This window comes from Rhinopithecus bieti, unplaced genomic scaffold, assembly GCF_001698545.2.
Source record: "Rhinopithecus bieti isolate Rb0 unplaced genomic scaffold, ASM169854v2 scaffold_13259, whole genome shotgun sequence".
Classification (NCBI taxonomy): domain Eukaryota; kingdom Metazoa; phylum Chordata; class Mammalia; order Primates; family Cercopithecidae; genus Rhinopithecus; species Rhinopithecus bieti.
In genome coordinates, this window is record NW_016807544.1 from 2,673,650 (window position 1) to 2,699,284 (window position 25,635).

General features: G+C 47.9%; 2 protein-coding genes across 7 annotated transcripts in view; one reads left to right on the forward strand and one right to left on the reverse strand.

Moving 5' to 3' along the window:
* Nucleotides 1-25,635, forward strand: part of DCAF4 (DDB1 and CUL4 associated factor 4) — a 77,859-nt gene that overhangs the window by 39,742 nt on the left and 12,482 nt on the right. For both annotated transcript variants that reach the window (XR_001887456.1, XR_001887455.1), the window contains exon 14: nt 23,906-24,098. The gene's annotated coding sequence lies outside the window, so the exon portion shown is untranslated. The remainder of the gene's footprint in view (nt 1-23,905; nt 24,099-25,635) is intronic.
* The window catches only part of ZFYVE1 (zinc finger FYVE-type containing 1), a 60,348-nt gene continuing 40,366 nt past the window's right edge, over nt 5,654-25,635 (reverse strand). For 2 of the 5 annotated variants that reach the window (XM_017882789.1, XM_017882787.1), the window contains exons 5-12: nt 18,600-18,706; nt 16,016-16,124; nt 14,590-14,687; nt 14,380-14,497; nt 12,035-12,205; nt 11,275-11,455; nt 10,568-10,681; nt 5,660-7,320 (exon numbers count right to left, since the gene is read on the reverse strand). In XM_017882789.1, the coding sequence (XP_017738278.1) occupies nt 7,088-7,320; nt 10,568-10,681; nt 11,275-11,455; nt 12,035-12,205; nt 14,380-14,497; nt 14,590-14,687; nt 16,016-16,124; nt 18,600-18,706 (1,131 nt within the window). In that variant the 3' untranslated portion in view covers nt 5,660-7,087. Of the gene's footprint in view, nt 7,321-10,567; nt 10,682-11,274; nt 11,456-12,034; nt 12,206-14,379; nt 14,498-14,589; nt 14,688-16,015; nt 16,125-18,599; nt 18,707-23,043; nt 23,186-25,635 lie in introns of those variants that run through there. The other 3 variants (XM_017882790.1, XM_017882791.1, XM_017882786.1) reach the window with 3 other exon arrangements.

The window sequence follows — 25,635 nt, forward strand, 5'->3', positions numbered from 1 at the left end:
CCCCCCGTCTCTACTAAAAATACACAAATTAGCCAGGCATGGTGGTGCGCGTCTATAATCCCAGCTACTTGGGAGGCTGAGGCAGGAGAATTGCTTGCAACCAGGAGGCAGAGGCTACAGTGAGCCGAGATCATGCCACTGCACTCCAGCCCGGGTGACAGAGAGAGACTCCATCTCAACTCTTTGATGACATCCTTTGCCATGGTCGTTAACACTACACAACTGCAACCAACCACTTTATGGGTTTTCCCTGTCAGTTTTACAGTGGCCCACCCCTTCCCCTAGTTTCTTGTCATCAACCTTAATTTGGGTGATCTGGTGTTCAGCACCAAGGGCCTTCACCAGCCACACAGGCAGGCTCATCACAGTTGGGGACAGCACACAAGGGTGGGCCCAGTGCTTGTCTAAGGCTTTGGCAGCTTCTCGAATTCCACGTGCTAGACCATCGTGGATGAGGGCGGCCTTCAGGGCCTCTTGTACAGCAGTAATAAGGTCCATGATACCTCCAGCAGTGATGCCTTCCTGGCCCATGGCGGTGGGTTTAGGGAGGAAGCTGATTCTCGAACACACCTGAGCCTCTGCCTCTGCGACTCAGTGGCGGCGGGTAAAGAGCAACAGTTGGTTCTTGGTTAACACTCACTGCACCTAAAATGTGGTCTAGGTTGCATGAAAAGGGGTTAAACTTGGCCAAGACGTTGAATAAGCATTTTGGCCTGTTTGCTTGATACTACAGTCTCTGAGCATTTTTCTTTTTTTTTTTTAGACAAGGTCTCACTCTGTCGCCCAGGCTAGAGTACAGCCGGCGTGATCTTGGCTCACTGCAGCCTTGACCTCCCAGGCTCAAGCAATTCTCCCACCTCAGTCTCCTGAGTAGCTGGGATTACAGGCGTGTGCCACCACACCGAGCTGATTTTTGAGGTTTTGGGGTATTTTTGTAGAGACAGGATTTTGCCATGTTGCTCAGGCTGGTCTAGAACTCCTGGCCTCACGCCATCCACTCACCTTGGCGTCCCAAAGCACTGGGATTACAGGGTGAGCCATCATGCCTGACCTTGAAGGATTTTCCATTTTGCCCTACTCCCCAGGTGACAATGAAAGGTAGCAAATGAGCAGGTGATTGTGGTGGCAGCACGGAACTGTGATAGACCCCTTGCTAACTAGCTCAGTGTTTGCTTACTTACAGCCTTCTAGTGACAACAATGAATCGCTCACACTCGTTATCAAAAATGCCCACAAATACTGGCTGGGTGCGGTGACTCACGCCTGTAATCCCAACACTTTGGGAGGCCAAGGCGGGCAGATCACTTGAGGTCAGGAGTTCAAGACCAACCTGACCAACATGGTGAAACCCCGTGTCTACTGAAAATACAAAAATTAACCAGGCGTGGTGGTCCACGCCTGTAATCCCAGCTACTCAGTGGGCTGAGGCAGGAGAATCCCTTCAGCCCTGGAGGCGGAGGTTGCAGTGAGCCGAGATCGCACCACTGCACTCCAGCCTGGGCAACAGAGTGAGACTCCATCTCCAAAAAAAAAAAAAAAAAAAAAAAGCCCACAAATACTGCCTCCTGTCCCATGTTGCTGTGGACACCCTACACTCCAACTGGCCCAGCATGGTTTAGAGGGTACTGCCAGCCTCCTAGGTGTCCCCGACAAGGTTCCTCACACAGCAGCATCCTTCATCTAAGACCAAGTCAGCCCCTCCCTATTACCTGTCAACCCTAGATCTGTCCTGGTCTAAATCTTCCACCTAACCATCCCCACAAACAATTTCAGGCTAAACTCCATTTCTTCTTGATTTCTCCATTTGCACATGTTGCTAAAAGGCTCTGGTCCCACTCTAAGTCTGTCCTCTGCAGTCCATCCACTGTACTGCCACAGGAATGATCTTTCTAGATCTTTGCTTTCAATGGCTTCCTGTGCCTCAGATAGTGTGGCCTTTTGTCATCTGACTTCATATGCCTCTCCATCCTCTTGCGCCATCTCTGCCTCACACCTGGTGCTCTCGGGACACCACGTTTCAAGCCTGTCCCCCACACGCGCGGGCCTCTACTTGAGCCACCCAACTTCTTTTCGTCCAGAAAAGTCCAACTTTTAAGGCTCAGCATAAAAGACACCTCAGGGAAGTTTCGTTTCCCCAGCACTTGACACAAGTAGACACTTGTTAAGATAGATGAACCATTTTGTGTTTTGCCAGCATGATTTTGTTTTCATTCCTACAACCCTAGGAAGTAAATTTCCACACTTTACAGAAGAAAAGACTGAATCTCAAGAGAGTGATTTGCCCAAGGTCTTCTGCTGATACATGTAGCAGAGCCAGCTGGGGCTCCTAGAAGTTCGAGACTCTATTAGGCCCCTTGTGTTGGGGAGAATGGGCTTCTTACTGTTCCTCTGGACATTTAAGATCTTTTTGGGTTAAGTTCAACCGTTTCCCCTTTTCTCCCTCTTTCCTTAAGACTCACTGCCTCTGCCTCCCACGGTACCTTCTGACTTGGGCCTGGCTATCATATCTTTGCTCATGTCTCCCTGCTTGCTCCTACTACCTGCCGGCCTGCTTGCACTCTTGGCTTCACGTGAATAAAAGCAGCTGTTGCAATACCGAAAAGGGTATTCTCTGTAGATGCCATAATCTGAGCAAAGGCGTGCAGACACAAATGCTCCTCGTAGTCCAGGGCAGTCAGAACTGAGTTGCCGTGGTGGATGGGAAATCCATTCAGGCTCTGCTTGTGTTGCAATATTTTTGTGTTTGTTTTCATAGAGACAGGGTCTTGCTATGTTGCCCAGGCTGGTCTCAAACTCCTGGCCTCAAGTGAACCTCCCACCTCAGCCTCCCAAAGTGCTGGGATTATAGGCACGAGCCACCATGCCCAGCCGAGTTCCAGTATCTTTGGACATGAAATGGAGTTATCTAAGGATAATGCCAGAGCGCCAGAGAGATTCTGGCTAGAGTTCAGGGTATGGCCAGTTTAAGATGGCCGTTAAAAAAGTGGCAGTGGATAAGTCCCTCAGTACAGCATCATGTACTGGAGGACTCCAGGTCCCACTGTCTACAAATGGTAGTGTCAAAGACGGCTCTGGTCAGATGAGCCTATCACTAAATTACAGATTATCTAATCCCATAAAACCCCATACCCTATAGGCTTTAGTGTTCATGAGTATGTGATGATTTCCAAAGTACCTTTAAAAAAAAAATTATACCAGGTGCAATTTAAGAGTTAGGAGTTAGAATACGCTCAGATTTTGTACAGTAACTAAAACATCTTTTTCATGATGAGAATAATTACAGACTACGATTGTGGGTTCCATTGTCTCTCTCTAATGGTGGTGGGTCTGAAATGGAAAATGCAAATATAGCTGCAAAATTAACATTAAATCAGTTTTTTTTTTTTTAAACAATTGGAAGCTGGCCAGGAGCAGTGGCTCATGCCTGTATCCCCTGCACTTTGGGAGGCCAAGGCAGCAGATTGCTTGAGCCAGGAGTTCAAGACCAGCCTGGGCAACACGGCAAAACCCCATCCCTATAAAACTAAAAAAAAAAAAAAAAAAAAATTGGAAGCTTAGCTCGTGTTATAGGCTAGATCAACTTGCTTAATCTCTCAGCCAATGAGTCTTTTTAGTGAAAGATAAAGTTGCTCTGAGTGAAAAAGTGTTACCGCCCTCGGCCATGAGAATATCCAAGGCCAATGGAAATAATCAATGCTAAGCTTGCTGACCACACTAGCAGGTACTTTGATTCTTACCTTTCCTCCTAAGGAGAAGATACTGACCTTACCTGGAAATGCAAAAGAACTCACAAGCTGTGAAGGGGAAGGAAAACGGGGAGAAGCTCTACAGTGCGACGGTGATAGAAGGGGTCTCGGGCTGCCTGGACTCAGGCCAGCTTGGAGTGTGCCCGGCAACACTGGGTTCTGATCCTCAGGAGCCAGTGTCTTAGGCTGTAAGACAAGAACCCTACTGTGGACCTTCCAGTATGGTTGTGAGAATTAACCATGTAAAGCTCCTAGCATAGTGCAAGACACGTAACAGGCACCTAAATGCTGGTTCCCTGTACTCTTCCGGTTCCCAAATAAATCAGCAGTTAAATCCAAGGGATGTGTAAGGATCCCACTCGGTCTCGCTGACCAGGAGACTGCGTCATTATCAGCCACAAGTTGCAATCTCCAGTCACAGCCCTCAGGGATATGTTCAACAACTGTCTCCACCTATGAGCAAGTCTTTTAAACCAGAAAGTGATTAAAAGCCTCTACGTGGCTCCCCTGAAAAGGAGAGGGGACGAAACTCTGTTACTACATGTCAGGATAGTGGTTACTCCTGGTGGGGGAGGGGCCAGTTCTTGGAGGACAGCCAGGTTCTGTTTCTTAATCTGGGTGCTGATTCGTTATGTAGCATTCTGTTTGAGAAAATCAAGCTGAAGTATAGATATATAATGGTTCAATCTTGTTGAGACAGGGTCTCACTCTGTCACCCAGGCAACAGGGGCATCTCTGAGGCACAAGCAATCCTCCTACCTCAGCCTCCCGAGTAGCTGGAATTACAGGTCTGCGCTGCCACACCCAGCTTTTTTGCGGGGAGGGGTTGGTTTTCTTGGTTCTTGGTAGGGACAGGGTTCACTCACCACGTCGCCCAGGCTGGTCTCGAACTCCTGGGTTTAAGTGATCCGCCCACCTTGGCCTCCCAAAGTGCTGGGATTACAGGCATGAGTGACCGCGCCTAGCCAGGACTATGTATTTTAAACAGAGGGAGTGAAAATCAGGACTGATACCCCATCTCTTCTACTGTGCGAGAGGATTCCTCAACAGACCCTGACATGACAGCTGCCAGAGCGTAACCCGGAGAACCCAAGCTGTGAAACCGCTACCGCTGAGCCTTGCTCAGCCAATGCCACGGCTGTCGAAAGGGGGTCTGCCGGGTGACCCCGGTTGCAGAAAGGTCTGAGGAACAGCTCTAAGGTACAGGATAAGTAATGAGTGAGAATGTGGGGGCCCTCTAGTCACTACAGAGAATTCCATGACCGTAAGCTATTGCCTTCCCTACATAAAGGAATATTCATGACAAGCTCAAAGCTCTGGTCCGGGTGGGGCATGCTATCTAGCAAAGGGCTGGGGACAACAGGCTGTGGTCATGATACTGACATCCACTCCACAGGATCATGGTTTGGGGGTACTTGGCTATGGTGTTTGTTTTGTTTTGTTTTAACAGAGTTTTACTCTTGTTGCCCAGGCTAGAGTGCAATGGTGCAATCTCAGCTCACTGCAATCTCCGCCTCCTGGGTTCAAGCAATTTCCCTGCCTCAGCCTCCTGAGTAGCTGGGATGACAGGCGTGCGCCACCACACTCAACTAATTTTTCATATTTTTAGTAGAGACGGGGTTTCTACATGTTGGTCAGGCTGGTCTGGAACTCCCGACCTAAAGTGATTCCCCCCACCTCGGCTTCCCAAAGTGCTGAGATTACAGGCATGAGCCACCACGCCTGGCTGGGTATGGTTTTGAAAAAGTTCTTGTTTGTCAGAGTAAAAGACTGCAGTATTTGCAGGTAAAATATTACCACCCTAGAAACATGCCCCTTACTTGGCCTCTGCTTTGGAAGCCACCATCAGCTGGAGAGAGACGGTGGCCAGAAGGCACTGATGCAATGAGAGGAAAGAGCCAGCACAGTCGAGATGCAGGAAGATTCCTTTATGATGGCGAATTGGATGGTACACAGTTCTAGAGTAGGGCCCCAGTCACTGGGCCCCAGGAGGCAGGAGGAGCAGGGCTGAGAGGGACGACACACTCCAGGGCTCATGTCACACCGATACGCGCGCCAGGAATGACTGCCATATACTTCCCTAAAGCTCAACCCATCCGCCAGTTCAGTCAAGAATTACACTTTAATTCTTCATGTTTGGCCACTGAAGATCAAACCCACCATGATGACAGATTTCAGCACAACGGGCTCTTTCCAGTCACGACAGACAGATGTCCAGGCTCTTGAGGAGAAACAAAAGTTCCTTTGACTTCTCTTGCAAGGACCAAAGAGATAAATTTTTTCTTTATGATCTGTTGAAATTATATATAGACTTTTAAAAACAACAGTCCATCCTGTGCTCTGCTTCCCTGGAAGGTTTCTCATGGTCGCCCCTCCGAGAGCTAGAGGGGTTATGTGTCGGGGAACAAAGGATTAAGACACTTTAAAATAAGCAATGAAAATCCTAGTGCGACACTCAGAAGCAGACGGTGGGCTCGAGGGGACGGAGGGGTGGGAGGCGGGTGCTTCGATTGAGGAGCTGGGCGCCGCCTTTTGGGAAAAGCCGAGTGGAGAAAGAAGCGTCGGGGCAGGAAGCCCTGCTGGGGAAGGCTCAGTTCCTTCCTTGCCATCCCCTGGGGGACCAGTGACAGCACAGCCCCTGCATTTCCACTTCTCAGGGCTGAAGACCCGACCTCTGACCCTCCACCCACTCTGGTGACCTGCACACTAAGTTGGGTGGTCTCTGACTAAAACATGCTTAAGCCAAGAACTGGGATTCGACTCCCAGGAGACCCAGGGAGAATTCCCTTCAGGCCGTTTCAGGCAGGAAGGACCTGGGAGGCTCACTCCCCAGGCAGCTGACAGGCATGGAGGGAAGAGCCAAGGACAGGAGAGGCTTCCAAGGCTCCCACAGCAGCAGAGGGAGGGGCCAGCCACGCGGTGGCCGTGGACCTGGCTCGGCTCGCGAGGAAGACGTGCTGCCACTGCCACCTCACCCTGTGCGGGGGCCACTGTGTGAAGTCTTCGCAGCCAGCAGCAGCCTCGATATGCCCCGAGTGCCTTTCATATGTATATATGAGAGAGATATATACACATATATATTCATTATTTTTAACTGAAATAAATGCAACAGATTCACGTTCATTCCCCTTTGTGTTGAGTTGCTCAGTCCCCTGCCCTGAGGGGTTCATGCCTTCGGGCCTGCCGCCAGGCTCACCTCCACTAAGGGAAAGTGGCCCTGGGATGCGGAGAGGAGAGGACACACACCACAGCAGGTGACCGGGAGGAGGGCCTACCTCGCGAGACTGTTTCTAACCCTGAGAACCTAAGGAATTGTGAAGGACTCGGAGAGGGGGCTGGGGTTAAAGGTCACCGGGCTTTTTATTGCAGTTGAAGCAGACTCGGACGGGATGGTCCCAGCCACGAGAAGGGACAGCCCGGCGGTCATGGGAGCACTCGTCACAGAAGCCCTGTCCGCAGGCCCGGCAGTGGTGCTTGGAGAGCTTGATGCTGAACTCCTTCCGACAGTTGTGGCAGTGCAGGATTTCGTGGTCAGGCACCCAGTACGCAGGCCTGGCCGCATCCTTGACCAGACCTATAGCGGGAACAATGGTCAGGACACCCAAAGCCCAATACCCCAAGGCCCAACTAGGAAGAGGGCATCCTCAGATGCTTACTGGCTTATAATCCCAACTGCACACAGAACCGCTGACAGAGATTTTTTAAAATGCAGATGCCCAGGCTCTGCCACTCATATCCAGATCAGAGTCTTTGGGGCTGTAGCATAGGCATTGATTTTCCCTTTTCCTTTTTCTTTTTTCTCATTTTTAAAAGTTTTTTGGAATCAGAGTCTCATTCTGTCGCCCAGGTTAGAGTGCAGTAGCACAATTTCAGCTCACAACCTCTGCCTCCTAGGTTCAAACAATCCTCGCACCTCAGCCTCCTAAGTAGCTGGGACTGTAGGCGTGCACCACCATACCTGGCTGATTTTTGTAGAGACAGGGTTTCACCATGTTGTCCAGGCCGGTCTCGAACTCCTGGCCTCAAGTGATCTGACCATCTCAGCTTCCCAAAGTGCTGGGACTGTAGGCCTAAGATTATAGGCATGAGCCACCGTGCCCTTTCTTTTCTCTTTTGTGACAGGGTCTCACTCTGTTACCCAGGCTGGTCTCAAATTCCTAGGACTCAAGGGACCCTCCTGCCTGAGCCTCCCAAGTAGCTGGGATTATAGGCATGCACTCCCATACCCAGCTCCTTGATATTTATATATCTTTGAAGCCCTCTTTGTAAACTGAAGGAGCAGCCATGCTAAGAAGCCCTGGAAGAACTATAAGGAAGTCTGGGCTCTGGAGTCAGACACTCAAATTCCAGTTCTATTGAGATCAGGTTAATCAGCAGCTGCTGGATTAAGAAAGGTTAGCTAAGGCTGGGCATGGTGGCTCACAACTATAATCCCAGCACTTTGGGAGGCAGAGGTAGGCGGACCACTCGAGGTCAGCAGTTCAAGACCAGTCTGGCCAACATGGTGAAACTGTCTCTACTAAAAACACAAAAATTAGCCAGGCATGGTGGTGTAACCCCAGCTACTTGGGAGCCTGAGACATGAGAATGGCTTAAACCTGGGAGGTGGAGGTTGCAGTGAGCCAAGATCACGTCACTGCACTCCAACCTGGACAAAAGAACAAGAGTCAGTCTCAAAAAAAAAAAAAAGAAAGAAAGAAAGAAAGGTTAGCTAACCTCTCAGGGGCTTACTCATCTTTAACAAGCCACCTTCAAGAGCTGTGATGAGGATGAGAAGAAAGAACATGCCTGACATACTGGCCTGGTACCCAACACCCTGTGGGTGCTCAGGATGGGAGCACTTAGTAAGGACAGCCAGCAGGCTATGCTGTGCCTTCTGTGCCAAGGGCAGTCCTTGCCTCTCCCAGGTACCCCTGAGGACAGATGCAACCTGAGATTTAAGCTTGGGCAAATCCAGCAGTTCCTACGTCATCTACTCACTTTGTGAGCCGCAATGAGGAAATCTGCTCCAGGCCATTTTCATCACTACCCACGTTTGCTTGCTCCCCTACCATGTGCCACGCTGCCCCAGGCCTTGCCAGCCTTGCCTCAGCCTGCCATGCACTGGTTGATTTCCCTCCCTCTCCACCTCGCCATCCTGAATACAAATACCCCTCTCACATCCAGGGCTGGGGAGCTATCTTTTTTTTTTTTTTGAGACGGAGTCTTGCTTCTGTCGCCCGGGCTGAGTAGCAGTGGCCGGATCTCAGCTCACTGCAAGCTCCGCCTCCGCGGGTTGTTACGCCATTCTCCCGAGTACTGGGACTAACAGGCGCCCCACCTCGCCCCAGCTAGGTTTTTTTTTTTGTATTTTTTAGAGTAAGAGACGGGGTTTCACCGTGTTAGCCCAGGATAGGTCCCTCGATCTCCTGCTTCCGTGACCGCGCCGTCTCTGCCCCCAAAGTCTGGATTACAGCTTGAGCCACCGCGCCCATGGCAAGGAGCTATCTTTTTTTTTTTTTTTTTTGAGATGGAGTCTCGGCTCTGTTGTCCGGCTGGAGTGCAGTGAAGCCTCTCAGCTCACTGCAAGACTCTGCTCCCGGGTTTACGCATTTCTCTGCTCGTCGCTGAGTAGCTGGGACTACAGGTGCCTGCCACCACGCCCAGACTAATTTTTTTGTAGAGATGGGGTTTCACCGTGCTTAGCCCAGGATGGTCTAGATCTCCTGACCTCGTGATTCCTCCGCTGCTCGTGCTCCGCAAGGGATTACAGGCCTGAGCCACTGCACCCGGCCAGCTATTTTAAATCTTAAACTAACAGTCTGGCTGGTGTGACAGATTAAAGACAGCCATAGAATCTTTGACTCACTTTCCATCTTTGACACTTCTGCCCCCTCCCTTGAATCTAGGCAAGCCCTGTGACTGCAGCAGACTCCAGGAGATGACAGCAGAAGTGCCCGTCTGCAGTCCTAGGCCTTAAGAGATGTGCAGCTTTAGCCAGGTGCAGTGTCTCACGCCTGTAATCCCAGCACTTTGGGAAGCAGAGGTGGGTGGATGACTTGAGGTCGGAGTTTGGGACCAGCCTGGTCAACATGGTGAAGCCCCGTCTCTGCTAAAAATACAAAAATTAGCTGGGCATGGTGGCACGTGCCTGTAATCCCAGCTGCTCAGGACACTGAGGTAGGAGAATCGCTTGAGCCCAGAAGGCAGAGGTTGCAGTGAGCCAAGATCGCACCACTACACTCCAGCCTGGGTGACAGAGTGAGACTCCATCTCGAAAAAAAAAAAAGAGAGATGGGCAGCTTCCACTTTCTGTCTCTTGGAACATTAGCTCCTGGAACCCTGACATCACTTAAGTGCCAGAGGAACCACTGAAGAGGCCTAGAAGATACACAGAGCAGGTGAGTCTCTGCTACACACAACCTAACTGTCCCTGCCAAGGCACCCAGCTTGTAAGTGAGGTCAGCTTGCACCCTTGAGACCAGACCACTCCAGCTGCCACCCTGGAATATCAGGTAGTAACTAGAGGCAATGCCACTTGGAGCTGAATAATTACCCTTCCTGACTTCTAGACCTACAAAGACATCAAAAATGGTTGTTTTAAGCCTTTACATTTTAAGGTTACACAGCACTAGATGCTGTAAGAGAATATGGCCTCCAGGAATAAACATGAAACTACTAAGGCATTCAGCAGAAGTAAGCAAATGTATGGCACTGTGTAATTGATTCCTTACCGCCCATCTCAATATAGGTTGGCAAGCCTCTACAAAGTGAGAGCCCAGGGCACCCGAAACCCCTCAACCCACATCCGCTACACCCAAGAGAAGCACTGCCAGGCCCACCTAGTGGTATGTCAATGGCTGTCACCACAGCTCCCAGAGTGTTCTGCACGGCTTCGCCCACCTTCCGAGCAATGAGTGTTCCACCTTCATCGTCCACCTGTGCCTCGGTAATAGCTGTAGACAATAATAAAGGAAAAGCTGTCACCTCTAAGTCCTCTCCCAAATGGAAAACTCAGGGACCAACAGCAGAATGCTTCTGGATTCTGATCCCAGACACCACTGTGCTGTCCTGCAACTATTGCAAGGGTCTGCGCTGTGGGTCAGGTCGGCCCAGACCCTGAAATTAGATGACATCTGTTAGTCCTTTATCTGCAACCTTCCAGGGCTCCTTTATCACCCTTTTAAATTAAGGCAGAAAGGTTCTAGGAGCAAAAACTAGAATGTTCTCAAAGGAGAAGACTGGTCTAAGCCATCTCTGGTAAACACTGCAGCCTTTTCAGAACTCAGCTGCTATGTGTGCATTCCCTTCCCCCAGAAGCACCTCTGCAGCTGAGAACACAGGACAGGTTCGAGCCCCTGAGGAACAGCACCCATAGGACGCTGTTAACAAGGAGCTTAGAGGCTGACTGGTCGAGACCAGAAGTGCTCTCACAAGGGAGATGTGGGTAGAAGCGGGATTGGGGTGTCTGGATATCCAGTTCTTAGCACCCAGGGCCAAGGTGGGAGGTTCTCCCCTCCACCCCTGCAGCTCCCAGGCCCCACATTACCTAACTGGACATTCCTGGCTTCGTAGCAGTTGTCACACACCCGCACCGGCGCAGGGCCCCAGCCCCGCTCAGGCACTGGCCGGGTCTTTGATGAGCAGCTGTCACAGAAGCCCTCCCCACAGGCTCGGCAGTGATGCTTAGTGTCGTTATCTTTAAAGGACGTCGCACACTTGTTGCAGCTCTGTTCCAAGCCCAAAACAAAACACAGAGGCAGGGAGGTATGGTCCATGTATGCTCAGCTGAGAAAGTCAACAAGACCCTGGAGCAAGCAGAAACTAAGGCAGGTGGTGTTAGCTCAACAAGGACAAAAGCTTTCTAGTAACGCGTTATCTGAGAGTGAAAAGGAAGCCTGGTGGGCAGTGAGTTTCCTTTCACTAAGTGTCTGGGTTGAAGCTGGGTGCTCTCTTGCTATGGATGCTGTAGCATTAATGGATCAAGCTGAGGATGACCCTAAATAACCTCTAAAGACCCTTTTTCCTCCAGATTCTCACATATCTAAGCAATATTCACTGGTCATCGCACACAAGGAAACTAAAACTCACCAAAGAGAAAATACTTGCAGGAAAACACGAAGGAAAATCAATGGACAAAGAGAAAACGGCTGCCTCAACGACTCCTCCCCTTCCCAGTACTCACAGAGCTCACGGCACTGGCAGAAAATGTTTGCATCTCCCTCACAGAATAAGCTTAGCACAGGGCAAAGCGGCATTAGGCAGGATGGGCTGTGCCAGGGGTGGAGGGGCATCCTGCCACACCATACCAGAATCTGGGAGTTGGGCCTCCAGTAGGCAGGGGCGATCTGGTCTGTCAGCCAGGAAGTCACAGCCTTGGTGGGTCCAAGGCTAAGCTCAGACACTGACTGAGCCATGAAGTTCATCCCGTCCAACAGGCGCTGGGCAGCATTGTTGTTGTCCTTCAGAAACCCATCGGTCTGAAATGAAAAGCAGGCTTCCATCATGCTCTGAGAAGGGAGTGAAAGGAAGGAGGAAGAGGGATGTTTGGTGAGTTGCACTCTCACCGTGGCCAACTCAGAACCATTAACTCCCTGGCAGGGAAGAACGGAGACACACCAGGAATCCCTCTGGCTTTATTCTCTCCAAAGCGACCATAAGATTTGATGTGTATGGGAGGCCGAGACGGGCGGGTCACAAGGTCAGAAGATCGAGACCATCCTGGCTAACATGGTGAAACCCCGTCTCTACTAAAAATACAAAAAAAAAAATTAGCCGGGCATGGTGGCAGGCGCCTGTAGTCCCAGCTACACGGGAGGCTGAGGCAGGAGAATGGCGTGAACCCGGGAGGCAGAGCTTGCAGTGAGCCGAGATCGCACCACCGCACTCCAGCCTAGGCGACAGAGCGAGACTCCATCTCAAAAAAAAAAAAAAAAAAGATTTGATGTGTAGCTGTTCAATTTAGGGCTTACTAAGCCCATATAATGCAGGAGATGACACCTCCTCCAGGAGGCCCCCCACCGCAGGCTTAGTTAAGAATCTTTCCTCTCAGTTCTTCTAATACTTGGACATCTCTAGGAATCCTATTTCTGTGTGTCTAAGTACAATATCCATTTATGTATCTGACTCCCTGTTAAACTCTGAACTCCCTGACAATAACTCTTTTTCACTTTTTTTTTTTGTATTTTGCAAAGTAACTAGCTCAATGCTGGGCATAAGGTACACAACAATGTATGCTGAAATAATGAATAAATGAAGGAAGGAATGAACGAGCAAACAAACAGCAGGGAAGACATCTGTATCCTCCCTAATTTCAAGGACTGTGAGGAATGTGACCTGACAGTAAATTACTGCAGTCCTGTTTTCCTGGAATATAAACTATCTTACCACCTTTACTTTCGTACTATAAGGCCATGTTAAATCCTTGGGACAGAATGGCATAAACCATTATGCCAAGGAGGTGGGCTCCAATAATGAGACTACTATACAATAACAGATTTCAGTGGGCCTGAAAATTAGAAAAAGGAGGAGAAAAATAAGGAAATCTTCAGTTTTATGGTACCTATAGGATCCAGGAAAGCTCAGGAGGGGACCTGCAGGTAGGACTAGGCTGAACGGTTGCTTTAGGAATCACCCAGCGAGGACAATGTCGCAGAGTCAAATAAGTCCCTCAGGGAAAATCACTTGTCTTTTTCGCATGAAAGGAAAAGGTTTTGGATTTGTTGTGATTTATGGACAACGCTAAGTGTGAACAGTGATTTAATGCAGAATGAAAGCATGATATCACTGCCTCATAAACAGATTTATATTTCTGACATCCGGAATTCAAAAATCAAATTAAAAAATAATCATTAGGCTGGGCACCATGGCTCACGCCTATAATCCCAGCACTTTGGGAGGCCGAGGTGGGCGGATCACCTGAGGTGGGGAGTTTGAAACCAGCCTGACCAACATGGAGAAACCCCATCTCCACTGAAAATACAAAATTAGCCGGGTGCAGTGGTCATGCCTGTAATCCCAGCGACCTGGGAAGCTAAGGCAGGAGAATCACTTGAACCCGGGAGGTAGAGATTGCAGTGAGCCAAGATCTCACCATTGCACTTCAGCCTGGGGAATAAGAGCGAAATTCCGTCTCAAAAAAAAAAAGAAAAAAAGATTAAGGATCTATAGGAATCCCACTTCTTAGAATATACTTCAAGAAAATTTCCTAAAACAAGAAAAGGCTTTTTTACACAAAATGGTCACTAGCATTTTAATGATTTTTTTAAAATGTACAAATAAAACTAAATAAAATAGCGTTATGAGAAAAAAAGCAGAAAAAAGGCATGTAAATTATATTTGCATCTAGAAAAACATACACATATAGAAAATGAACGAGTAGAACATGAAAAAATATTTTATTTGCCAAAGGAGTAAAACTAGAGATTTTTGGTTTATTTCATTTAAAGCTGTACTTCTAATATATATGCAAGAAGAAATAAAAACAATTAAAGGTCTAGAGAACAAAAAAGCTCTCCAGATCATGCCATTCTAAACCACCAACATTCTGAAATTCATGGCTAACCTTAATTTTAAGCAGGCTCCGGTTTTCTACACACATGAAAAACTGAACGACACGAGATAAAGGAAAATAGAGAAATCCAACAGTTCTTACTCCAGGCCACACGTGCACAATCTCTGTCCGCACCACCGTATCCACAGGATCTTGGTTTCCAAACCAGTACTGCCGACTACGATAGACCACGCCACAGTTAGGACATTCGATCACATACCTACAAGAAAGGCAAATCAATACGGTTACCCAGCCAGGTGCCTGGGGAGACAAACAGACTAGAAAACCTTTAGCCATGTTTTTTAAACTCACCCAGACCAGGCATATTTTGCGAGACCCATCCAGGGGGAGTCAGTGGAAGCAGATGTTTTGGGCACTACGCTGACTTCCTCGCCTCTCTCATAGCAGGCCTGAAACAGGAAACACTCTGCTAGCTTATTGTTTGTCTTTTGTTTGTTTGTTTTAATAGACACAGAGTTTTACCAGCCCAGGCTGGTCGCGAACTCCTGGGCTCAAGTGATCCTCCCGCCTCAGCCTCCCAAGGTTCTGGGATTATAGGTGTGATCCGCCATGCCCAGCCTTCTGCTAGCTTTTCCTATGTACACCACACCCCCCACATCCATCCCAACTCTCCACAAACCAAACCAGCTGAGAGACTTTCAGACTCTGGAGTTAGCGCCTCAGAAGAAGGTTCATTCCTCTAAAGAAGTCATTCCCCAGAATGGTAATGAACTGAGTGTGTGTCCATCCCGGGCCCAGAAACCGGGTTTAAATTATATACCTGTCACAGACAGGAGGACAATACAACACTAGTGTCCTAGTGTCCTGAAGAGCACTTCTGCTCTTAAGAATGAATGTTCGGCAGGGCGCGGTGGCTCATGTCTGTAATCTCAGCACTTTGGGAGGCTGAGGCGGGCGGATCAAGAGGTCAAGAGGTCAAGACCATCCTGGCCAAGATGGTGAAACCCCATCTCTATTTTTAAAAAAATACACAAATTAGCCAGGCATAGTGGGGAGCGCCTGTAGTCCCAACTACTCGGGAGGCTGAGGCAGGAGAATCACTTGAACCCGGGAGGTGGAGGTTGCAGTGAGCCAAGATCACGCCACTGCACTCTAGCCTGGCGACAGAGTGAGACTCTGTCTCAGAAGGTCGGGCGCAGTGGCTCACACCTGTAATCCCAGCACTTTGGGAGGCCTAGGCGGGCAGATTACCTGAGGTCAGGAGTTCGAGACCAGCTTGGCCAACATGGTGAAACTTTGTCTCTACTAAAAATACAAAAATTAGTTGGGCATGTTGGCACATGTCTGTAATCCCAGCTACTCAGGAGGCTCAGGCAGGAGAACTGCTTCAGCCTGGGAAATGGAGGTTGCAGTGAGCCGAGATTGTGCCACTGCACTCCAGGCTGGCTGACAGAGTAAGACTCTGTCTCAAAAAAAAAAAAACTTGAAAAAAAAAAAAAAAAAAAAAAAAAAAGAATGAATGTTCGATGTAAATGACCCTTACATACAAGCTCAACAGAATGAGGAGAAAATAAGCTTAAAACAGTAAACAAAGGGACTCTCACCAATGAGGACATGTGAGTGCTTTTTGTTAGAGCTGGAGAGAAGTTCCAGAAATATTCTATTTGAATATCAAATACTTCGGCATGCAGCAAAAAATGACCCCAAGATAGTCTTGCCAAAGAGAGGGTGGTCAGCAAGCCCGCTGCTGACACAGGGAGTTGCTCAGAGGACTCACCTTGCAAGTATACACTCGGTTGTCATACTGGTGGGAGTATCTGCAGCGGCTCTTGGCTTCATGAGGCACTCCTTCCTTCCCATGATTCATACTGTTCTTACATCCAACCCTGAATGAAGTCCAAAGACTGACAATGAGATGGCTAAAATAGGAGCCAGTGCCACTTATACAGAACAGTCTGACCCTGAGCCAGGCACAAGGCTAAGACCAGACCTTGATTACTAACTGGGCCTCAGATGCTGAACACAGAAAGGGTAGCCGGAAACCCACATGCCTCTGTGTTACACTTGCAATCAACAGCACTACACAGGTACAGCGACTACTATCCTTGTATGAGGACACAGGGGAAAAAGAAATCTCAGCCTGGCACAGTGGCTCATGTCTGTAATCCCAGTACTTTGGGAGGCCGAGGGGGGCAGATCACTTGAGGTCAGAAGTTCAAGACCAGCCTGGCCAACATGGTGAAATGCCGTCTCTAATAAAAATACAAAAATTAGCTGGGCATGGTGGCGGGCACCCGTAGTCCCAGGTACTTGGGAGGCTGAGGCACGAGAATCGTTAGAACCCAGGAGGTGGGGGTTGCACTGAGTTCGAGACCAGCCTGACCAACATGGAGAAACCCCATCTCTACTAAAAAAACAAAAAAATTAGCCAGGCATAGTGGTGCATGCCTGTAATCCCAGCTACTCAGGAGGCTGAGGCAGGAGAATCGCTTGAACCCAGGAGGCGGAGGTTGCGGTGAGCAGAGATCACGTTGCTATACTCCAGCCTGGGCAACAGAGCGAGACTCCACATCAAAAACAAACAAACAAAAAACCCCAGAAATCTCTTCTTGGAAAAACTACCTGTCCCCTCAGCAGAAATGGAGGAGCCAGAAGATACCAACTTGACCAGAGAGGAAACCTGAATGGCTCTCAGAAGACTCAAAAAATCCAAACAAGATGAAATGGAACATTTTACCCAGAACAGGCTGCCAAGATGCAAAATGAAAACCAACCCCAAAATTTGGCAATGCTTTAAGGGGAGGCTTAGGTTGAACAAGCCTTCCAAATGAACAGTGAGCTCTGCCATCCTGACAATGCAAAAACAGAGATCAGGACTTTAGAATTTCACTATGATTCCAATGGGAAAATTCCAGAAATCCTGAGGAGGCTCACATTAGGAAAGCAATGATCCAACAGTGCTTAAGCCTCTAGGCTCATGGGGCATGCAAAAAGGCAAGTCACACTGGCAACTAACATCCCTCGCCCCTTTCCAAGCTGAACTCTCCAAGATAATCCTTAGTCCTCCCTTGCCCAGGCTGTATAATCCAAGAGCCAGGTCTTTTTTTCACCAAGGCCAGAGGTGGTTCTGCATGCAGCAGGTGGCCTACAGGACTCAAAGTGAAATGACCATTCATAACAGATGTAGGTCAGGTCTACTTCTGTAAAACGGCAAGTGTGCAGGACAGGGGCACTGGTTCTGGTAGGAGTGAAGACAATTTGGTAGTGAAGAGAGTGGGAGGGACTGTCTACAGGACGTGGAGATTGCCATCTGACCTCGACATAATGCATTTAAATCCCCTGGGGCCCATCAGTGAAGTCACCACACTGATTTAACAGCCATCAACAGTTCAAACTAACCCAGTGATCCTCAAAGGCTGGTCCCCAGGAACAACATCAGCATCACCTAAGAATTTACTACATTTATTAAAATGCAAACTCCCAGGCCCTACCTCAGACTTACTGAATGAGAAACTGTGGAGGGGTGCCCAGTGATCCTGCCCTTCAGGTTTTTCCGATGCATGCTAAAATGTGTGGATCACTGCTCTAAGTGTAACAAAGTGCGGTCCACAGGCCAGCAGCACAGCCATCGCCCGGGAGCTTGACAGAAACGCAGAATCTCAGGCTTCACCCAGACCTGATTCAGAATCTGCGTTTCAACAGAATCTCCAGGTGATGCATGTACAATGGAAGTTTCAGAAGTACTGTCCCAACTCAATGTCCTCAGCTCAGGCTGCAGTTTAGAATCCTCTGAGGAGCATCTTAACCTACCAGTGCAGAGGTCCTACACGCAGCCCGCTCAGTTAGAATCCCAGAAGGTGGTGCCCTGGCCTTGGTAATTTTGAAAGCTCCCCAGAAAATTCTAATGTGCTCTAAACATTTGCTCTCATAGTGAAAGGAATCCTACCCATAGTACTTTGCACAGGGGGGCACTCAAATATCACCTGAATAACTGGAATACTAGGAGTAAGTGACTGGAAGCTCTGGTAGAAGAAACACAGAAAAGCAGGCAACCCAAAGTTTTCTGCCCTAACAGCCTCCCAGACCAGAAGCTGGTCCGTCTCACGTCTATACCAGTTGGAGTTTCCAGGAGATTCTGCACAACCATGTGTCCTTCAAGCTCCTGTTACCTCAGAAGTGTGGTTCCTAGACCACCAGGATCTCATGGGAACATGGGAGTGTACCATTTTGGATAATTTAAATCACAGCCTGTAATTCAGCAAGAGCCAGGGGATGTGCATACACACCGAAGTCTAGGAAGCACCACTCAAAGGCTCTATTCTCAAGGTATGGGGTGGGGGGTCGGGAGCAGCCTTACTTACCCACAGCTGAGGCACAAGGAGGAGCAGGTGAAGTACTCATCTGGAAAAAAGGAGCTGTGTGCCATCTGGTCATCAGGGATCTCACCGCTGAAGCGGTCGCTCAGTGCCTGCCAAGGAGGGAAGGTGACATGTGATGGCACTCAGCAGAGAGCTCTGCACTTTGGCCCCCTACTGCAGGCACCGTACAAGCAACACAGGCACAAAGGAAATCTAGTAACTTCTGCTCATTACCCTTGACCTTACCAACTCCCATCAGTCCTTACCATAGGAATCCTTGCAAAGAACCAGCCCATTCCCCAAGAGGTCAAGATAAGCAAAGTTACTGTTCTCCCCTAAATGCCTTGCAGGTGATAAACACCTCACACCACTCAGTTTTTTATTCAAGACCACCACAAATAATGACTAATGCCCATTTCATCTATGTGAGGCTGGGACCAAGAAACCCAGACTCATGAGGACAGCTCCTCTTTAAGCCACAGGCAGAGCCTAGATGTGATCTGTGAGTTTCCTGGGCTTCTAACCATAGGCACTCACTTGGAGTTCACTAGGCCATAGACAAACTCAAAGTAGGAAAAATGTCAGCAGAAAAAAAAGAAAACAAGAAGAATGATTATAGTGTTTGCCAGTCATTTATCAACTCTACCAACCCCCAAAACAGACATTACCCAAAGGACAGCAAATGGCCAAAATAAATGCCCAGAAGATAACATATCCACAAAGCAAACTGAAAATTTCAGGTTGAAATGTAGCTTCCATTCCTAACCCTATCTTCACTTATTACTGGATATTGAAAGTATTCCTCAGGCTAATTACAGACAGGCACTTTCCACGCTTTAGAAATCATTAAGTACATGCTGCTCCGAGCTTCTAACTTTCAGCCCAGCCCCAGTGTGAGGCAGCCAGGCATTATTCAAGGGAAAATAAGGGAAAGGAGCCTAAACAAAAGGACAAGATGTTACTTCCTTCAGTAAAAGGGCAGAAGAGAATTTTAAATGAGATCTGGAAAAAGGGCAGGTTAGGTTTTAAACTAAGAACAATCAGAACTTCATTTTTTTTTTTTTTTTTTTTTTTTTTTTTTTTTTTTTGAGATGGAGTTTTGCTCTTGTTGCCCAGGCTGGAGTGCAGTGGTGTGATCTCGGCTCACCACAACCTCTGCCCCTTGGGTTCAAGAGATTCTCCTGCCTCAGCCTCCCAAGTAGCTGGGATTACAGGCGCCCACCACCATACCCATCGAATTTTTTGTATTTTTTAGTAGTAGAAATTGGGTTTCCCATGTTGGCCAGGCTGGTCTTGAACTCTAGACCTCAGGTGATCCACCTGCCTCGGGCCCTCCCGAAGTGCTGGGGATTACAGGTATAAGCCACTGTGCCCAGCTGAACAATCCTTATGCAAGGTTCCTTTTCCTGTTTCCAATGCAGTCTTAACACCAGGAGTTGCAAACTCAAGTCCCTACAAAGGCACATAATATCAATGTTGAGTCAGGTCAGGTGCAGGACCAGAACAGTGGCAACGAGTGGGTCAAACTGAAGGTACACAACTCACCTGAGGACACTCTCATTCAGGTCCTGCAGCGCTACTGCAGAGGCCATAGAACACCGTCTGTCAGCGATGGCTGACCAAGCGGCAACCCTGCACTTCGAACAACAAAAAAGTGGTCTGACAAATAATGCATAAGTCCTATACTTCTTGGGGGTACTTTGGTAAAGAGTCAAAACATGGGGCTGGGCACGGTGGCTCATGCCTGTAATCCCAGCACTTTGGGAGGCCGAGGTGGGCGGATCACAAGGTCAGGAGTTCGAGACCAGCCTGGCCAACATAGTGAAACCCCATCTGTACTAAAATACAAAAATTAGCTGGGTGTAGTGGCGGGCACCTGCAATCTCAGCTACTCAGGAGGCTGAGGCAGGAGAATCGTTTGAACCAGGGAGGAAGGTTGCAGTGAGCCAAGATCATGCCATTGCACTCCAGCCTGGGTGACAGGGTGAGACTTCGTCTCAAAAAAAAAAGTGAAAACGTGAAGATCTTGAAAGAGGGTATTAATGAATATATAGAAATGCTGAGAATGAGAAGCAAGGCGAGTGGAATTACAAGTCGGCCTATACATCTTGGCCTACACAGCGTTCTCTCTCCTGCTTCTGCATGAGACCCATTCTTCACGGATATTTGCAGTCTCACCTCTTCCAGTGAAGGAAGCCTCTTCAACCATATCACTCTCTGCCTTTTCTGAAGGCCCATTGTACTCAATACTGTAACTCGGTATTAAGTAATTAGGCAATGATGCAAAGCTATGGGCCTGCTGTATTTTATCTCCAAGACTAGATCATATATACTGTGAAAGCAGCTTCCTACCTTTGCATCCTCCTCCAAATCCTAGCAAAGGTACTAACAGGTACTCAGCTAGAACTGCCGGAATAAGTGCACTGTACCAACTCCCCTTCACAAACCAACCTTTGCCCTCCTCCTCTCTTGGCCCTGCCTTTGCCCTAGGCTTCTTTCATCCCATCCCCAAAGGTCCTCTCAAATTTAAGGCTAACTACTCCCTAACTGGCCAAATTACCAATAACTTTCCAGGTTGTTTCTCAAACAGATATGTACAGAACTCGCCCTGTCACCCAGGCTGGAGTGCAATGGCATGATCTTGGCTCACTGCAACCTCCGCCTCCCAGGTTCAAACAATTCTCCTGCCTCAGCCTGATGGGAAAAGGGAGGTTTTTTATTGAGACAGAGTCTCACTCTGTGACCCAGGCTGGAGAGCAGTGGCATGTTCACAGCTCCCTGCAGCAACACCCTCCTAAGCCCAAGCAATCCTCCTCCCTCAACCTCCCGAGTAGCTGGACCACAGGCACATGCCACCAAGACCCAATACTTTTTGTTTGTTTTTGTTTTGTTATTGAGACAGAGTCTCACTCCATCATCCAGGTTGGAGTGCAGTGGCTTGATCTTGGCTCACTGCAACCTCTGCCTCCTGGTTCAAGCAATTTTCCTGTATCAGCCTCCCAAGTAGCCGGGATTAAGGGACCCCACCACTATGTCTGGACAATTTTTTTTTTTTTTAAGTAGAGACAGGGTTTCACCATGTTGGCCAGGCTGGTCTCGAACTCCTGACCTCAAGTGATCCACCCAACTCAGCCTCCCAAAGTGCTGGGGTTACAAGCGTGAGCCACCGTGCCTGGCCAAGACACTGAAGTATCTATGAGATGATACAGAAAGAAAAAAAAGAGGAGACAGCTAAGGAATATAGAAACCACTATAGAAGGTATAGGGAACACCAAAAAATATCAATTATTATTTTTAAAAAAAGAAAGAATAGAAAAAAAAATTTTTTTTTCCATTTTTTTAAATGAGACAGGGTCTCACTATGTTGCCTGGGCTGGTCTCCTGGACTCAAGCCATTCTCCTGACTCAGCCTTCCAAACTGCTGGGATTATAGGCGTGAGCCATCGCGCCCAGCCAAGAATAGCAATTTTTAGCCTCAGAGTTTTTCTTTTAAACAGGTAACCTGAAAGGCAAGCCTAAGTATTGGTTTTCCTAAGGACAAATAGTATAAAATTTGGCATGAGTGCAACAGCTGGGCTGAATTCACAGAGGATGCCAACCCCCAGTAAATGGGAAATTAGGATCCAATTCAGCATAAGGTTCTTACTGTTTCAACCCAAGTGACCTGGTTCACTTCTCTGAAAGTTCTTCAGAGAAATGGGGACATTTGTAAGTATCTCAAGGCAAGGTGTGAAACAATCTGCAGCCTGATTTGCCACAGTACATATGCCATTGTTCCCTGCCCTAGACAAATTAATGGTTGGCTTATGTTATCCAAGGTAACAGGCAACCTCTTATGACATAAGAAAGAGAAGAACTCCAGGCAAGCCAGCCTTCAGATGCTGGCCACCCACACTCTTGCATACGAGGTAAGAGAACAAGCATCTCACTCGTTCACAAGTCACAGCCTGACTAATGAATCAGACCTTGACAAGTTTTAGGACGCTTTACAAGAATCAAGAGTGTGGGAAAGTAACAGTAACTGTTTAAAAAAAAAAAAAAATCCAACGTCAGCATGTTTTAGATATGAGGGTAGGGAGAGACTATCCTCCTTTAGAATCTAATTAACTTTTCCTTTTTTTCTTTTTTTTTTTTTGAGACAGAGTCTCACTCTGTCGCCCAGGCTGGGTGCAGTGGCGTGATCGTGGCTCACTGCAATCTCCGCCTCCCGAGTAGCTGGGACTACAGGCACGTGCCACCATGCCCGGCTGATTTTTTGTATTTTTAGTAGAGACAGGGTTTCACCATGTTGGCCAGGCTGGTCTCAAACCCCTGACCTCAAGTGATCTACCTGCCTCAGCCTGCAAAAATGTTGGGATGACAGGCGTGAGCAACTGCGCCCAGCCCTGATTTTTCTTTACATACCACCTGATCCATATACTTATTAGCAGGTTCAAAAATTCCAAACCTCACATCATTCCACAGTTTCTTGGGCCCTCCTCCTCCTGAGATCCCAAAGCTGGAAGAGAAAGACAGAGAAGGGCCCACCTACCCCGAGAAAGCTTGGGAAAGCATCTGAGGCAAGTCTAAAAAAGGTTGCCTGGAGACCAGATGATCTTGAACTTCAGTTGCCTTGACAACAGTGTGGCTCTTTCTATTGTATCTGTAGGGCTGGCCCCAGTCATCAAGGGCTAGCAGTGAATTTCCTGACTCGAAATAGACACACTTCTGTAATCAATGACATCACACCCCAACAAAATATAACTTTGTAAATACTTTATAAATGCTTCCCGATGTGACAGAATTGGAACGTCAAGAGTTTCTACATTTAGAGATCAGAGGTTAAAGAAGGTATTACATAAAGGCTGGGCACAGTGGCTCACTCCTGGTAATCCCAGCACTTTGGGAGGCCAAGGCAGACAGATACCTTGAGCTCAGGAGTTCGAGTCCAGCCTGGGCAACATGCAAAAACCCTGTCTCTACAAAAAATACAAAAATTAGCCAGGCATGGTGGCATGTGCCTATTAGTCCTAGCTACTTGAGAGGCTGAGGTGGGAGGATGGCTTGAGCCCAGGAGGCATAGGTTGCAATGAGTCTAGATGATGCCATTGCACTCCAGCCTGGGGGACAGAGCCAGACCTTGTCTTAAAAAAAAAAAAAAATTAAGACAAAATTACATAAAACCTATACAAATTCAACTATGAAATGGTTCTCCCAATTATTCAGAACTGTAAGTACAGACAACCATAGTTAACTCAATATTCAATTCCAGTATTGAATATTAATTCCTCTATTTGACAGAAACCTGAGCATTTGTTTCCTGTAAACAGGTTTATCTGCTCAGTGCAGGTATGCACTGGTTGTAGGTATCTGGGCTGTTGCTACCGTGGACCCTGAGCAAAGGAGTCAAGAAATGGGACATAAGCCAGCTAGAAAAAAAGGGGCCTGGGCCTGCACAACAGTGTGACTGAATGACATCAAAACTGATCCTGTCAGCAGGAGGAATAGGGAAACCACTCCCAGGTATGTATGGGCAAGCCACTAGGGCAGAAAATAGCTGCACAGTTCTCTCTCTCTCTCTCTCACACACACACACACATGCATGCGTGTGTGCACACCAAACACTGTTCCTTCTCATTCATCACATTTCCAAATCCACATTTCCTGGTCAATAATAAACACAAAAGTAGTACTTCAACTCCCTTTGAATCCAATAGAGTACTGCATCAGTCAGGTAGAACTTCATAAATAAGATACAGCTAACAACTTTTTTCTTTTTTTTTTGAGACAGTCTTGCTCTGTCACCCAGGCTAGAGTGTAGTGGCGCGATCTGGGCTCATTGCAACCTCCGCCTCTGGGGTTCAAGGGATTCTCCTGACTCAGCCTCCCGGGTAGCTGGGACTACAGGCACACACCACCACGCCTGGCTAATTTTTGTATTTTTCATAGAGACGGGGTTTCGCCATGTTGGTCAGGCTGGTGTCAGACTCCTGACCTCAGGTGATCTGCCTCGGCCTCCCAAAGTGCTGGGATTACAGGCGTGAGCCACTGCACCTGGCCTAATAACTTTTTTTTAAAGTATACTAATGGCATTTAAAATTTAAAATAATCAGGCATTTTGGGCCTGGCATGGTAGCTCACACCTGTAATCCCAACATTTTGGGAGGAGGAGGCGGGTGGGTCACCTGAAGTCAGGAGTTCCAGACCAGCCTAGCCAACATGGTAAAACCCCGTCTCTACTAAAAATACAAAAATTAGCAGGGCCTGGTGGCATGTGCCCATAATCCAGGCTACTTGGGAGGCTGAGGCAAGAGAATCACCTAAACCTGGGAGGCAGAATTTTCAGTGAGCCAAGTTTGTGCCGCCGTACTCCAGCCTGGGCTACAGAGAAAGACTCTGTCTCAAAAAAAAAAAGAAAGAAAGAAAAAGAAAAAAAGAAGTGAAAATAAACCAAATCATAGAATAGTATAATGGTATGATCTCATTTATGAAGGATAAATATATATACATACACACACATGCACTTTTACAGCATTTGCAATTTCTTCTTTTTTTTTTTTTTTTTGAGACAGAGTCTTGCTGGTCGCCCAGGATAGAGTGCAATGGCACAATCTCAGCAAACCACAACCTCTACCTCCAAGGGTTCAAGCCATTCTCCTGTCTCAGCGTCCCAAGTAGCTGGGACTACAGGCACCCGCAACCACACCCAGCTAATTTTCGTATTTTTAGTAGAGACGGGGTTTCCCTATGTTGGCCAGGCTGCTCTTGAACTCCTGACCTCGTGATCTGCCTGTCTCAGCTGCCCAAAGTGCTGGGATTACAGGTGTGAGCCTCAGCACCCAGCCAGCATTTGCAATTTCTATAAGCATATATAATAAACTACTAATAATGGTTATCTGCAGAGTTAGAAAAGGATACTGGGCAGGAGAAAAGGATTTAACTTTACTATGATCCCATTTATTCAGGAAGAAAAACATACGTTATAAACATATACTCATGCATGTGGTTACACAGCAATGAAAATTTCTAGACACTTATATGAGAAAGTATTAAGAGTTAC